Genomic DNA, 16,949 nt, shown 5'->3' with positions numbered 1-16,949 from the left:
GAAATCTGCAAAGTGTAATATAACTTATGCAAAAGTTAATAAATGATATAATTTTGCCATTGTAGGTAAAGCATTCATGGTAACATTTGAGTATATTTTCTTTCCACCTGTATCCATGGACTCACTCTTCACTGGTGGTTTTGATGATCATTCTAGCAGATGCTGTTGCCCAAACAAAGGCAGAGGCAGTAGACCTTCATCTCAGAGGGCGGCTAGATAAAAATGTGACAGTGTCAGAGACAACAAAAGCAGAGAGTTGATGTTTTGTAGAACAGCTTCCCGGGGTGCTGAGTGATACAAGCAACTTGTGAGTTATCTAGCAAGGGATGTCCCAGGTGCAGGAGCAGCTCAGTGCAAGAACATTGCATTGGAAGCAAGCTCAGGGCCTGGGACCTGGCGTGGAAGCCCATGTGACGGGCGTGATGACTTGGGGAGAAGCAGACCAAGCTGGCATGCTGTGGTTACATTTCACAAGAGGGCTTGGAGCAGAGAATGCCATCTGGTTTGGGTTTAACTTGCTCCCCCTGCTCTCTTCAGGAGAATAGAAACAGGGGACAAGGCTGCCAGAGAAGGGATCTATGGGAGGCAGTGAGAATATGGTCAGATTCAAATTATAGTTAAAGAGGAGCCTACGGGATTTAGAGATGGGTTTGATGTGTGTTGTGAGTAAAATAAAAGTCAAACAGGATAGTAACTTGGTATTATATATTAAAATGTTACTCCCTTCATATATTGAACTCCTAACCCCTAGTATCTTGGGGATTGTTGTCTGTAGACCTAGGGTCAATGCAGGTGTAGTTAGCTAAAATGGGGTCATGCTAGCCTGCATGCCAGTGAGTGTTGTGGGTGAGGCTAACCTAGTGTGACTAAGCCCTTAAAGAAAGAAGATATGTAAGTGTAGCCAGAAGTTATCCTGTGTCCCAGAGCCACTGGATCCCAAGTAAACACACAGAGGTTTATATTAATTACAAACTGTTTGGCCTATGGGTCAGGCTTATCATTAGCTAGCTCTTACAACTCAATTCAATCCATTTCTACTAATCTATGCGTTGCCACATGGCCATGGCGTTACCGGTCTTCTGGCATCTTATTGCTCCTTGGGCGGCTGGATGGCATCTGCCAGACTCTGCCCTCCTCTCTCTCCTGTATCTCTTTTGGATTTCCCACCTGGCTCTTATCCTCCCTTGCCATAGGTCAAAACAGCTTCTTTATTAACCAATAGTAGCAACACATATTCATAGTGTACAGAAAGACCATCCCACAGCATGTAAGTATAGCAACAGCTAGAAGAAAGACATATGGAGGTGAGAATAATACCATCTGCAAGCCAAGGGATGCCCATTTGTCAGAAACTGGAAGAGAGAAATGGAATAGTCTTTCTCCCAGACATCAGTGGAGACCAGGCCCTCAGATATCTTGATCTTAGATTGTGGCCTCTAGGACTGTGTGGCAGTATGCTTCTGTTGCTTAAGCTACCTGGTTGGTGGGGGTTTGTTATGGTGGCTCTAGCACGTGGACACACTGGGCTGGTGTGTGTGTGTGTGTGTGTGTGTGTGTGTATGTGTGTCTGTGAATGTATGTGAGTGTATGAATAGGTGTGCGAGTGAGTGTGTATGTGTGTGTGTGGAGAGTGGGGCTGTGCAGGAAGATGGATACTAGAAAGCAGATCTTGTTAAAGTTTGGAATGGAAGACACAATATATGCTAAGTTTGAGAGGCTTCTCCTGTATGCATGGATGTGACAGCTAAACATGGAAGTCTGAAGTGTAAATAGAGGACAGAGTCCATCTTCTAACTTGGGGAAAAGTCTTAATGGATATTAAAGCTATGGTTCTAAATGAGATCACTAGGAAAGGTGTCCATGGAGAAAGGCAGCATGGCAAATTGTAACACAATAGAGGATGGGAAGAGAAAGGAGCTGGAGGAGTCTGAGGGAGGTGGGGAGAAAGGTGACCGTTGTGGCATCTCTGTGGTAAAAGGAGGGAAATGTTGAGGATGGAGGAATAGATCTACCATGGCCAGCACTGCTGAGGCCAAGGAGGGAGGGGACTACCCCGGATTTGGCAGCCTGACAAGATCTGGTTCAGCAGGGAGGCGGAGGTAGAAGTCTGATTGGCAGGAGGTCCAGAAAAGGTAAGAACTTCAAAGCAAAGTTGGCAATACACCATAAGCTGTTTCATGTCAATGGAAGTTCTTAAACATTGCTTTGAATGACTGTATCACATTCCAGGATTCTTATCTGTTCTCTATTTGTTCTACGAGTAGAATGTTTACTGCCACATTGATTGCAGTACTGCAGTGGGCGTATTTGAACATCATAAGATCGCCTACATTCGGAATGATACAGTTTAGTAGGATATTTGTTTTAGGGTTTAATCCTAAAACTGTAGCAGTCTCTCATGACACCTCTCTCTTTTACATGTTATTTAGTTGACCAGAACCCACAGAGTGGTGTTAAATCAGCTTGGTGATGGGACATGTCATAGGCTGAATTCTTCCTCACCTGGATTCACATGTTAAAGTCTACATTAGTCTTTTTTTTTTTTTTTTTAATTGCCATAACAAAATACCAGAGGGTGGGCAGAATATAAAGAAGAAAAGTTTATTTAGTTCATAGTTCTGGAGGCTGGAAGTCCAAGGTTGGGTGGTTCCATTTGTTCCTTCTCTGTGAAGACCTCTTGACAGGAGCAAGTGTGAGTGCGGTCCAAAGTCAGACAGAAAGCCAGAGGGTCACCAGGAGTTGAACAACCCTTCCTCTGTTGGAAGTAACTGGGATCCCCAGATGACTACTTCACCTCGTCTGTGGGCAGTGCCCCCGTTGGCTTAGTACCGTCCAGCCACCCTCCACTTCCTGAAGGTTCTACTACTTCTGAACACCTCTCCAATGAGGAGAACCTTTGGAGGATGCACTCATGTCCATACCAGGACCCCAGGGAAGACTACATTTGGGACACGGTCTTTAAAGAGGTCCTTAGTGAAGGAGGAATAAATAGGGCAGACCTTGATCCAGTGTTAATGGTGTCTTCCTAAGAGGAAATTTAGTCAGAGGTGCCAAGGAAAGATCACATGATAACACAGGGAGAAGATGGCTGGCAAAGACTTCCTAAGAGGAAATTTAGACAATGATGCCAAGGAAAGAGCACATGACAACAAAGAAAAAAGATGGCCAGCTACAAGCTGAGGACCAAAGCCACAAGAGACCAGCTGTAATGCTGGGCCTCAGGCTCTGGCATTTCTCTCCTTAATCATGTCCTAAGTTCACAGTCTCAGAGTGCTCTTCCCTAACTCCATGAGTCCCCTGGAAATGCCCTCCACATTGCACACTGCTCTCTTTGGTTGTCATAGTTGTCTACACCCCTTGTTGACTGTCTAGGCTGGGTTGTAAGGGGTACGCTTTCCTGTTTCCGATTCTATCTCTGGGGTATGTGACGGTGTCCAGTGCAACAGAGTGCAAGGTTCTTGCTCAGTGTTTTATTGAAGGGACAAGTCAGTCTTGCCTAAAGGCATGGAGCTGGGGGAAGAGGCCATTTCTTCATCATCTGATGTATGCCATCCTGCCTTCTCACTAGTAGAGGAGTTTATACAGGGCAAGTCAAACTTTTAGATATTTGGTCATTGACTCTCTCCCCCTAAGAATTCTTTGTATCTTTATCTTTTATGATGATATCTTTTATGTTTTAATTAAAGTGTGTGTGTGTGTGTGCGTGTACACACATGTGCACGTGGAGGCCAGAGAGGACATTGGACATTCTGCTCTATCGCTGTATCCTGCTCCCTTGAGGCAGGGTTTCTCACTGGACCTGGGTCTAGATTTGTGGCCAGCAAGACCCCCCAACACTCTAGTCTTTGCCCCTCATCTTGCTTTGGGGTTTCAGGCGTGTGGGACCACACCCAGATTTTTGTGTGGGTAGTGGTGATTTGTCCTGCTTGCACAGGGAGCCCTCTTATCCACCAAGCCATGTCCGTGGTCAGCACCCATTATTATCTTAATAGAATAACTCACAGATATTGATCAACTGCTTAATTAAGGGCCTCTTGCTTATATGGGTTTGTGGATGCCATGTGTGTGTTGGTACCTGCAGAAGCCAGAAGAGGGTGTTGGATCCCTTGGATCTGGAATCCCAGGCGCTTGTGAGCTGCCTTATTGGGTGTTGGAAACCAAATGGGTCCTCTGCAAGAGCAGCAAGCATTCTTTCCAGCTCCATGTAGTGATTAAAGAAGTGCTTTTTGGTGTGCGTATTACATATTGGACTCTGATTTTCTGGAAAAAAAATCTCCGTTTCTTTATCCAAAGTTCGTGGCTTAAAGCTAGCATCGATGAGGGGCTCAATGTTCAGACTAACATGAATGGTATTAAAACAAGCCTCAAGATTATTTAAGAATATGTTGTCTTCTCATTAGATATCCTCTAGAATGATTTCTATGCACATCATAGTTGAAGTCTGTTAACTCCAAGATTGCCAGGAGCTTGCATTTACCAGCAACCTACCGGCGTTTACTACCAGGAAAGCACAAAATAAATTTATTCTATTAATGTTAAAAGGAAAAATCGTAGATGGGTTTAATCTTTGCTTCTTTGAGCAAAGAATGACCCATAAATCAGGCAGCCCTCAGAGGTAGCACAGCTGAGAACTGCTGCCTGTAGTGTGGGCAGGTGACATTTCTGGACAGAACAGTTGAATTGGTTTCAGCTTGGCCCCGTGCCTTTCTTGAATCAGCTGCCTGTGGCCGAACCTCCGGGGCTATCAGATTGACACTCGGTCCTTTGTCACAAGAGTGGACTCCCAAGGAGGCTTTTTGGCTAGTTGACGTTCAGGTTGAGTAGCCCTGATCCAAAATGCTTGCATTTTTTTTTTTCTCACCCTCAGGTGAAACCTGCTGAAGGTTCATGTTCCCATTATAAACACTGTCTGAAAGTTGTACTCGACGATATTTTTGTACACCCCTGCTTTGATTGTACGGTGTCAGATGTAGAGTTTTCTCCTTGTGGTTGTGTTGGTGCTTTTACAGTTAGGGATTTTAGAGCCTCTAAGCTTTTGGAGTTTTGGGATAGAGTGCTTGTCTGTACTGAGAATGTGTGCCAAGGGATTAAGGATTCATTGTAGAGAGAGTCCCTCTGGCCCATGAGTTTAACTTGGAGGTGTCAAGAAGTGACAAGTGAATCGTGAAATCACACCATTCTAACTCACACTAGTATTTCCCAACGCTTTGGAAATTTGCATCACTTTATATTTCTGATTTTGAGTGGCTCTGTGCTAATGGTGCTCTGCCCAACCTTTTATAATTCCTTTGAGATTTTTGTCGGTGTGAATAACACTGCCGAGCATACCAGGACATATGTATGGTCATATTAATTTTTTTTTTTTTTTACATTGTTAGGATACATGTCAAGAAATTAGGCTGTTAACTTGTTTTCGAATGCATCTGCCAGGACAAGAGAGATGACTCATCAGTTAAGCGCCTGCTGTATAAGCATCAGGAACTGAGTTTGGATTCCCAGCTCTCATGTAAAAGCTGGGCACACAGGGGTACAGGGTGGGGATGACCCAGACAGCTGGATCCCTGGAGCTCATTAGCCAGCCAGCCTAGCCTAATGGATGAGCTCCAGGTTCAGTGAAAGAACTAGTCTCAAAAAAATAAGGTGGAGATAACCGCACAGTGGTGGCGCATGCCTTTAACCCTAGCACCTGGGAAGCAGAGGCAGGCGAATTTCTGAGTTTGAGGCCAGCCTGGGCTACAGAGTGAGTTCCAGGATGGCCAGGGCTACATAAAGAAACCTTGCTTCAAAGGAAAAAAAAAAGTAGAGAATGATCAAGGAGTTCAAGGAAGATGGCTGGGGCTGACACTCATGTATGCACCCATGCACACACCCATGCACACACCCATGCACACACAAGCTTCCATCCACAAACACACACCTTGGAGAAAAAGGCGATTTCCTCTCACAACAGCAACCCTTGCTGATATTTTACATGTCTGCCTAAAAAACTAAGTACAGTATTCCGCTTTATTTGAACTTCTTTGGATGACATCATTGGTTTGGACAGCACCCACAGGTTTATTTGCTACTTGAATTTCCCCCAGTGTCTTGATTATCCTTCCTTCCTTTTTCCCTCCCTTCCTTTCTTCCTTTTCCTTTCTTCTTTCTCTCCAGTAATGTCTCACTGTGTAGCTCTGGCTGGCCCAGAACTTGCTATGGTAGACCAGGCTGGCCTCAGATGCCCAGAGATCTACCTGCCTTGAAGAGAACCAAATTCTTCTGTAGCACAGCTCCGAGGTCCCTGGACACCAGAGGACTGCTAAGTGACTGAAGGTATCAAACTCCTGAATGAGGCGGTACTCAGAGATCCACCTGCCTCCACCCCCTCAGTGCTGGGATTAAAGGCCTCCAAGCATGGGTCTTTCTTTTTTTAAGAAATGATTTTGGTCTAACTTTGCTATTTTTTAATTAGGAAGAGTCTGTATAGTCTAAACCGTAGACTTTAACTCCCTTCCCCCCTCACTGAGCACATGTAACTTAAAAACAAACAAACAAACAAACAAACAAACAACTCCATTAAACAGCATTGGTAAGACTAGAAACAACCCAGCGAAGTGTATTGTTTTTCATTATGCAACATGACTTACATTGTTATTTTCTGTGGGTGATTTTTTCAGTTATGGGTGGCATCAGGAGGCATGAGTTGGGCCCAACTAACCACCCATTTTAAATTAAATCACATGGCAATCTACACTCCTCCTGAGCTCAGGGGAAAGAACCTGAGGCCTCTCACACACTTGGAGGCTGCTGAGGGGCATAAAGGTATCCAACTCCTGAGAGAGGTCCTGAGATTCTGGGCACAGCCTTGGCCCCCTGAGTTCCATGTGATTCAAGCACCTACTTGAACCTACGTGAAGCTTTGCTGTTTAGAACATCAGGCCATGTGGGTGTTCAATGTCAAGAAGGTCTATGAGATGTGACAGTCTGATTTAGAGAGAGGTGGGGACATGGACAGCAGACATACTGCTGACAAGACAGACAAACACATACACACAACCTTGGGTATTTCAAACGGATGTTTTTCACATTGATGAAAACTCCATAAGATTGACTTGGTGTATTGGTACTTGATGAAATGTGGCTCCTCCTTCTAGAAAATTCAGTTAACTCTTCAAGGTTGCAGACGACTGGCTGGCACAGGCACTGGGAGGTTATGATGCTATTATTTTTCTCTGTAGGGACTGAGAAGGAGGTAGGACCCAGGACTGTTTACAAGGAAGTCACATTATTTATTTGGGTTTGGGTATCGGAGAAATTAGCAGCGTCTTCAACTTGTGACCTCATTCTATGCTTCTTAGATTCCTTCATATTGAATAACTTCAAAGGGCAGCTGGGCAGGGCCCCGAAGCCACACAGGGAGCAACTTCTCACCTGCTGTCTTAGATCACTGAAGACACAGCTCAGCTCACATTTCTCCCCAGGACACAGGCAGCAGACATGCTGCAACTTGCTGTTGCCGGGAGCGAAAGGCAAGGGGCAGAGAGCTGTGTGGGCTGGGACAAGCTTTAAATATCACCAAGGGCTGTGCTTTCAGATGAAAATCACAGGAGGTCGGGCTTCAGGGCTTGGGTCGCTTCCTAAAAATATAGCCACTGAACTTTGAGAGAACTTTAGGATTAGCTTTGTCAACCCGGAGTAACTGCCAGTGGAGAGAAATTTGAAACTGTTTACCATTTGGGCCCAAAATGGAGCATTGATCCAGTTGTGACTGATTCAAATGACAAATGTGGTTTTGAGAGGCCAGCCTGGGAGGTAAGGAGGGAGGAACTTTTGTAGCCTACCCTGCTCACCCAGTCCTTGGCATTGGCGGTATTCCGCAAGTCCTGAGTTCATTTTGTCTTGGTGGCAATTTCTGCCAGCTGTGACAGACTCTGTTATGTTATTACTCCTTCACTTTGCTTTTGTTTGACAATTAAAACATTGGAATTTTTGAAAAGTAGAAAAATATAAAAGGTTTACCAACAAACATCTACACGCCTGTTACCCATATACTTACCTGTTTATTATATTTGATACTCATCTCTCATTTTAATTATGTGTATGTGAATTAGTAGATCCACTTGAGTATAGGAATCTTGGAGGGCAGAAGAGGGGTCAGACCCTCTGAACTAAAGTTACAGGTGGTTGATAGCTGCTGGTGTATGTATTGGGAACTGAACTCTGGTCCTTGATAATAACAGTATGTGCTCGAAACTACTAGGCCATTGCTCCAGCCCCTCATCTTTTATTTTTAAGGAAAAAAAATGGGGCAGGTGTGATACACATCTGTAATGATGATATACATCTGTAATGTCAGCACTCAGCAGGTTAGGACTGAAGGAACATGAGTTCCTCACCATCTTGGGCTATATTGCAAGACCCTATCTCAAAAGAACAGAACAACAAATGAAGCAAAACAAAACTATAAGAATAAATTTCCGTAAAGTGAAATATCTTTTCCTTTGGTATTACTTCTCTTTCTTCCCAGAGAGGATAATGCCATTAATTTAGTGTGTTGCTAACAGGCATGTCCAACCTTTTGACACTGAAATATGACATTGTGATCCACAATGTTTATACTTTGGGATTACAAAAGTAAACAAAAATTGCAAAACCAGTCTCAGTCTGTTTTAAGTAAGTTCAAAATTTTGTGTTGGGCTGCATGATGGTTGCATATGGCCCACAGATTGGACACAAGTCTAGCATGTTTATATGCATCCATAAAAGCACATGATGCTATCTTAAAATTTAACTGGAAAGTTACAACATGATTGTGCAATTAGAAACAATATTATAAAGTGGCATCCTGGGGTTGAGGATGGCTCAGTGAGTAAGAATTCTTGCTTGACAAGTGTGAAGACCTTAGTTCAAATTCTCAGTGTCCATGTAATAGCCAGGTGTGGCCTTGTGTGCCTGGAACCACAGAGCTGGAGAGTGGAGACACGTGGACCCTGGGAGCTTGTTGACCAGCAGCCTAGTGGAAATTTCAGGTGAACTTCAGGTTCAGTGAGAGACCCTGCCTCCAAGGTATAAAGCGGTGGAGAGTGATAAGGAGAGACACTACACTCAGCTCTTCCGGATCTTTCTCATCAGTTATGATAGTTTGTAGATTTTCCAGTGATTTGTATATGTAAAACTAGAGAAACTATGAAAGTTGATAAATTTGTTTCTTGTTTTCTGGCATAATATAGACTTTTTTTCTGTTTTTGCTTCGTCATGTTGCCTGGGCCCGGTTAGAGATTATTATGAGCATTTAGGCTTGTTTCCAGCATTGACAGGAATGTTTCTGCAGTGTGCTTGCAATATTTGCTGGGGATCTTGGTATGTTGTTTGTAGGATTTGCTGTAGATACCGCTTAGCAGAATAAGGAAATCCCTGTGTATTCAGGGGTTGGCAAGCAGTTTTTATTTGTTGTTATGAGTAAGTCATGGATTTCACTGGAAGCTTTTCTGCATTCCTTGAGTCAAATTCTGATCTTTTTTTTTTTAAACATGGGGAATTACATTGTTTGGTCTGTTAACAGTTGGGCCTTCCTTAGGTTTCTAGAACTAATTCTACTTACTTTTCTGTTTCTGAAAGACTGACTTATTTGGTCTATCAACAATTCACTTAGGTATTTTGCATCTATGTTTAATTGGAGTGTATTTTCATTTTCCTGTGGGCATTACTCTTGTCTACTCTTTAAAATATTTAAAAAATATTTTCATTCATTTTACATACCAAGGGTCACAGGCCCCTTCTCTCTGCTCCTGCCTGCAAGGTAGATTCACTCCCTGTCAGATCAGAGGATGACTTCAGCTGTGTACTCTGTTCTGTGCTTGTGAGTGTATTTCCTTGATTTACATCTTAATACATCCGTATTACCCATTAAATAGGCTCAATATGGGCTTGCTTTGAACGTGTGGTAATCGTTTTTGCTTCACCTTATACTGTCCTTTTCAAAGACTTTAATTCTGGGTTTTGACTTCCTGTCCTGACTCCAGCACACAGAAGTGGATCTGCATCCTAGAGGAGATCTGGACATTGGTTGCCATGTCCAGGTCTTGATGTAGTTGTTCTTTGGTCTCACCTTGGGTCTGGTGACTTGGTATCAGGTGACAGATGGAGATCCATTTGCAGGTCCCTAAGGTCCCTTTTCTCTGGTCTTTGCTCTGTGCATTCCAGCCTGAGGTGGGCTCTCATGCTCTGTGATTCTCTTCCCCAGCTGTGTTCCTAGAGTGCTGCATCTTTCCCCTCAGGAATCAGGCCTGTGTTCTTGTTTGTCCAGGATGGCACAGCGGACAGTTTATCTCTTGCATCCAGCCTTCCAAAAATTGTTATTCCACCACAGAGGAAGGTCTCATTCTGTACCCTGGGCTCACCTACAACCAGCGGGACTTCTGTGTCCCAAGTCCTGGGATGAAGGCATGCATCACCATGCCTGGCTTTAGAAACTGTAAACCCCTTTTCTTTTTCTAAAGTGGAGGCAAACACTATGCTCTCTTGAGTTTTGAGCAGAAGTCTTTTATAGGGTCGTCTACTTTATCTACCATTAGGAGGCTTGTCCTTCCTTTTCTGTGTAACTCTTTGGAGCCCTTCCTCCCTCCCTCCCTCCCTTCCTTCCTTTCTTCCTTCCTTCTTTCCTTCCTTCCTCCCTCCCTCCCTCCCTCCCTCCCTCCCTCCCTCCCTCCCTCCCTTCTTTCCTTTTTTCTTCTGTATTTGCATTTCTTAGCCTGGCTTCCTTCAGCTGCCTGTGGTAGAACTTCTCTGACTTGTCCCAGCTCTCCCAGCCCAGTGCAGTGATCTTCTTCTTGGTCTTTTACTACTTTGTTTCACTCTTCAGAGTGCTTCAGGGTACAAGGGATGACTCTCATAGGCCGTGGGCACTTGCAGAGTGTTCTTGAATATTAATTTTGATGGACCAGTGTCTACTTTGAAGGAATGGAGGCTGTTTGATTGAGAGCCATGCAAACCAAGTCCAGGGGGTGAAGGAATTATTATGCAATGGAGGTGGAGCTGTCTTAACTATAGAGACGTTCTTTCATCCCAGCCTCAGAGAAAGGCTCCCAGGTGACCTGAGTTCCTGCCCTGCGATCCACATGGATGATGACTCATGAAATTGTACTCAAACACAAGTACACGCACACACACACACACACACACACACACACACACACACACACACAATAAATGATAAAAAAGTAAAAAAAGAAAAAAACCCAAACACAGAACCTCATTTTCTTAACAGTACAGTGATCCAAATAACTCAACACCATGGCCCTAATAAGAGGACAATAGAAAACAAACGCTTTGATAATAGTGAAGAATTCAGTGATGTAAAAACAGTTATGATATGAGAGTGATAAACTTTCAACTTAAGAACTAGAGATCTTGCAGTTGAGTCTGACTCAGTGGAAAAGTGCTGTAGTGGGTAGCCATCCCAGCTTTGGCCTGGAAGTTCCAACCCCCACTGAGGCTTCGGTAATGGTCACGCCCACAAGGCGGGGCTGAGAGAGGACGCTGAAGACCCAGGATGGAGAGGAGAGCTCTCTCTTGGTTCCAGGACCCTGGATGCTGGAGGTAGACCGAGCAGAGTTCTCCAGAGAACACCGCCGGACTGCGCCATACCTTTCCCAGACCCTGCAACCTATCTCTTCATTTGTAAGTTACCCCACAAAATAAGCCTCCCTTTTAACTACGTGGAGTTGCCTTAATAATTTCACCAATAAAGTGCTCGCTGCACAATATAAGAACCTGTTGTCAGATCCCCAAACCTGTATAAAAAAGTTGGACACAGTGGTACTTGTTTGTAACGCTGTACTTTGGGGAGAGGCAGAGAAAAGCAGGTCCCTGGGCCTTGCTGGCCAGCCAGTCCGGCTAAGATGGCAAGCTCCAGGTTCAGTGAGAGACTCTGTCTCAAAAATAAGGTGGAGAGCAACAGTGGGAGACATATGTAGTCAACCTCTGGCTTCCGTACACAGACACGCACAGGTGAGCACACCAGTATACTCACCACACACAGACTTACACAGCGAGTACACAAAACCTTGCTGTTGGTGTAGAATTTCCATAGGCTGGATGCCCATGGTTCTCTCTCACATGTGAGGCTGAAACGAGTCACCTTAATCACAGTATGCCAGGCTCTGGGTTCAGATTTTCGGTCCCTGTCAACCCAGGACTGTGTATGTTCAGAGAGTTCCCAAGAGTGCTGTTGCTCATTGTAAAGTACTGGCCCCCACACCCCCAAAACATGCTTGCTTCCAAGAGACCACCCTGCTCTGGTTTGCTGACATTCCCTTACAGAAGGGGGCAGGGTAAGGAGGGTCATTGGACCCTCACCTGAGGATCCAGCCACTTGTCCCATCCATTTGCATGCAATTCTGCCCTAATCACATGTGCCCTTGGGATCTCTGGAGGTGACAGAGTATACAGGCTGGGAGAAGGGAATGAAGAAGCCATAATCCATGCTGGATGAAGACTTTCTAACAGAGCCTCTTGAGTCACCCACGCTCTAAGTAAATCCAACAAACTTATTGGTTTCCTGGGGTTGAACACCTGTATAATAATCTGTTTATTTGTGGTTGGAACCATATTAGGATCGGGTAGACATGGGTGGTTACACTTTGCCAGGGAAGGCATTCTCATAACATGGCTGCTTCTGTCCTGGGCAGTAGACTTTGACAACTATTGTTTCCTCTTAGGTGTGAGCAGTACTGTGTAGCAAGCTTTCTTGTTGGACTGTCTTTGCCCCCAAATAATGACATGGAGATGTATTACTTATTATGGAAGCTTGGCCTTTAGCTTAGTCTTGTTTCCAATCAGCTCTTATAACTTAATTAACTGATGTTTTTTTTAATCTATGTTCTACCCCATGGCTCTTTACCTTTCCACTGTATTGCACATCTGACTTTTCCAAGTATGCTGGTGAAATCCTCTTGCCTAGATTCCTCCTCCTCCTCCTCTTCCTCTCTCTCCCTGGAAATCACACCTATTCTCTCCTGCCTAGCTATTGCCCATCTCCTTTATCAAACCAACCAGAAAGCATTTTAGGCAGAGACTCATCTTTATAGTAAATAAATATTCCACAGCAACACTGTACATGCAGTCCCAATGGTACAGGGCAAAAAAAATGCTCGATAAATCATGATCAAAGAGCATGGGTTTGGCATTTTCCTGACACATGAGGGGCTTGGAGCTTGTATTGGGCATTAGAGGCATCTGTTCCTGCTTTTACGGTTCAAGACAACCCCTGCTGCATGCTCCATGGGGATCCTACCCCAGCCTTAGTAGGGCAACTGATATATCTTCTTCAAAAATTTATTGTAGAAGGGCAGTTTTGGAAACTTGTATTCTAATGCATGGAATATTCTTTTTCTTCTAATAGAATTTGTTTTTGAAATTTTCGTGTTTTCTTTGTATGTGTAGTTTGTGTGTGTGTGTGTGTGTGTGTGTGTGTGTGTGTGTGTGTGTGTGTGTGATTGCACACATGCTCTTACATGCACATATGTAGATGTATTTGAGGCTAGAAATCAAAGTTGAATGTTTTCCTCTACTGCACCCCACCTCAGTATTTTGAGATTGTCTCCCACTGAACCTGGAGCTTACCAGTTTGTCAAGACTAACTGGCCAGTAAGACCCAGGTGATCTTCCTGTTTCTGCCTCACCAGTACTGAGATCATAACACCCTGCCCAATATTTTAATATGGGTTCAAAGGATCTGGACTCAGGTCTTTACACTTGCATGCATGTATGTTACCAACTGAACCATCTCGCTAGCCTGAAGTTTTAATTAGTGTGTGTGTGTTTTTAAATTACCTCCTTCCTGTACTCTTATTACATATAAAATTTGAAAACAAACAAACAAACAAAGCAGTCCCATCCCTTTTACATTCTAATCCATTTATGTTTTCCTGAAGACAGATCCCTGTGGTACACTGAGTGGAGTGTTGGGTGGTTTCAATCCATGGCCTTTCCCTGGGTGCCAGCTCCTGCAAGCTGTGTCTTGCAGCCTGACTGAGAGAGTAGTAGCTATTTGCAGGACACCTTGGGAGGAAGGAGGAGCAGAAATCATGCTACACTGATACATGCTCCTAACTGATAGCACTAAGAGAATAATGCATATATGAAACTGCCCAGGACCTGATCTCTGTCAGATGTACCCAGGGAAAGCCTGGTCCAGTACTCACTCCTGGCTGCTTCTGTTCACTTGCGTGGAACCCATTCAGCTCTGTGACGTTCCATAAATAATAGTGGCCTGGCAAGCCCTTGGAGTCCAGCATCTCAGGTCCAGCTACCAAGTTTGCTTAGTCAGGAACATGTTGACGGATTGGCATCCTTAACTCTAGAAGGGCAGAGCTTTTGAATTTGAATTCTAGAAGCCTAATATAGGAGGGGCTCTCAGGGAGCACTTCAGAATTAGCAGCTACTGCTCTGAAACATTCACAGTTCCCCGGCCAAGGTTGACTGATGTCAAATCATCTACAAAGCTGGTTCCATCTCTAATTTTCTTTTCTCTTCAAGCATTTTGAAAAAAAAAATGGTGCCTGATATTCTGATATTCAAGGACCATTTTTTTTTATTTGTTATGACTAATAGGAATCATATCATAGCAGAATGGGAAAAACATCTTTCCTATGGAAAACTAATAGGTTTCCAGGGAGTTAGATGTTCATCATTCAGTGTGTGTGTGTGTGTGTGTGTGTGTGTGTGTATGTGTGTGTGTATGAAAAGCACCTGTCACATAGCTGGCCACTAACGGGTATCAGCTGTCACCACAACCACCACCATCATCATGACCCTCTCAGGGGACCATCCAATTGCACTGTTAACCCTTTGGAAGAACTAGTGAAGCGTCTACTGTGCTTTTCTTCAAAACCATGTCTTCTGTTGTCTTCTGCAGCAAGCTGTGTTCCGCCATGCCAGAATGGAGGGATGTGTCTCCGGCCTCAGCTCTGTGTGTGTAAGCCAGGGACAAAGGGCAAAGCCTGCGAGACCACAGCTTCCCAGGACACCATGTCACCGGTCTTTGGAGGACAGAATCATGGGTCCTCTTGGTCCTCTCCTGAGCAAGCAGCAAAGCATACTTCAACTAAGAAGGCAGACACTCTACCAAGGGTCAGTCCAGTGGCTCAGATGACCTTGACCCTCAAGCCGAAGCCTTCAGTGGGACTCTCCCAGCAGATACATTCTCAGTGAGTGTTTTCAACTTGTGTCTAGCCTCGATGGGCATTAGCTGCCCTTGAACACACTGCTTTAAACCACTTTCCTTGGTACCTTTGCAGAGATCTCAGACAATGATATCCTTTCTCCTTCTCAAGAGTTTCCATGTGAGGCTCATGTTATCAAGGCTCTTAAAGATACTTGATTTGATGAGTGACTTTTACCCTAAGTGCAAACCATAGTGGGGTGAGGATTATAGGGATCAGGTTCGGAATGGACTAATAAACATAGTTCTTTGATTGTGGAGTTGTAAGTTGAAGGATTCTTTTTTTGGGAGGGGGTATCTGGAGAGATGGCTCAGTTAGAGCACTGACTTCTCTGCCAGAGAACTTGGGTTCAATTCCCTGCACCCAACGTGTTGGCTCACAAGTGTCTGTTAACTCCAGTTCCAGGGAATCTTCAAGTATTTTGAAAAAATGGTGCCTGGTATTCTGATATTCAAGGACCATTTTTTTATTTGTTATGACTAAGAGGAATCATATCATAGCAGAATGGGAGAAGCATCTTTCCTACGGAAAACAGGTTTCCAGGGAGTTAGATGTTCATCATTCAGTTTGTGTGTGTGTGTGTGTGTGTGTGTGTGTGTGTGTGTGTGTGTGTGTGCATGCACGCCTTCTTCTGGCCTCTGCAGGCACAAGGTATGCCTATGTTACACAGACATACCTGCAGGCAAAATACCCATAACACATAAAATAAAATAATTTTAAAAAAGAACTTAAAAGTAATTCTTTTGTGGGGTGGGGGTGACTTAGAGTCCTGAAACAGTAATTTGAAAGGAGAAACACAGAGGTAGTTTCTTAGGATAATGGAAAAGGTAGAGATTTAATTGTGCATAGGAGAGTGAGTCACTGGAAGGTAATTCTCAGGCTCAGGTTAAGTGGATTCAGTCTGCACACCACATAGTGTCTGCCTTACAGTTGCCATGTAAGCCCAGTTTTGGTGAATGAGGTTGCTTTCTATTCAGGGGAATTGTTGTTGTTGTTGTTGTTGTTGTTGTTGTTGTTGTTGTTGTTGTTGTTCTCCTTCTCCTTCTCTTTGGGAGCACTAGACACGACATAAACTCAGGGATAAGAAAAATGGTCCCTGACCTCCTGTGACTTTTGTGGCAAACAGCCCCGAGAGGGGCCCTTGTCTAACTGTCTCCTCTTAATGAGCAACCACACATGGCTAATAAGATGCTGAAGTTACTGCGGCGACCACTTGTCCCTTGTGTAGGAATGTCAAATACAGGAAGCCCCCAACTTAAAAAGGGACTTGACCTCGGTTCATTTGTAAGTCAGTTGCTTGGAATTTAGAAGGCATTTCCCCCATGGAGATGGCACGTCCACACGGTGATTAGTGTTCTGTTAGCTGGCCACAGAGGTCATTTGATCTGTTAGGAAGCCCAGCCTTTCTCATTCATACTTCTCATTTCAATTGGCCACCTATGGTTGGTGCAGACAGACTTGTTCTCTTAAAACCATTTCCTTTCTCTTATCTCCCAAATCGCTCTCTTACTTTTTTCTCCTCAATTTCTTCTTGTAATATTATACTTTATATTATTATATGAATGTTCTGTCATGGGCTAGGTGGACACCTGTTGTTTTTGATAACATGTTTCATATCCCTTGGTGAGATGTAAGCAATGGTTCCTCAGAGCTTCCCGTGCCAGGTACTAGTTTAGAAATTTCACACCAGTCACCACTTTATAACGCACAGTGAGTCTGCGCTAAATAATAGAAATTAACCCCATT

At 44.1% G+C, this 16,949-nt stretch overlaps 1 protein-coding gene across 1 annotated transcript in view; it reads left to right on the top strand.

Annotated features, from left to right (window-relative positions):
- The window catches only part of Ltbp1 (latent transforming growth factor beta binding protein 1), a 394,201-nt gene that overhangs the window by 44,089 nt on the left and 333,163 nt on the right, over window positions 1-16,949 (top strand). Inside the window, exon 3 of the mRNA XM_036171423.1 lies at window positions 14,897-15,188. Within this exon, the coding sequence (XP_036027316.1) occupies window positions 14,897-15,188 (292 nt within the window). The remainder of the gene's footprint in view (window positions 1-14,896; window positions 15,189-16,949) is intronic.

This window comes from Onychomys torridus, chromosome 21 (assembly GCF_903995425.1).
Source record: "Onychomys torridus chromosome 21, mOncTor1.1, whole genome shotgun sequence".
NCBI classification, from domain to species: domain Eukaryota; kingdom Metazoa; phylum Chordata; class Mammalia; order Rodentia; family Cricetidae; genus Onychomys; species Onychomys torridus.
Note: the sequence above shows the minus strand (reverse complement) of the source record. Positions and strands in the feature narration are given on the sequence as shown.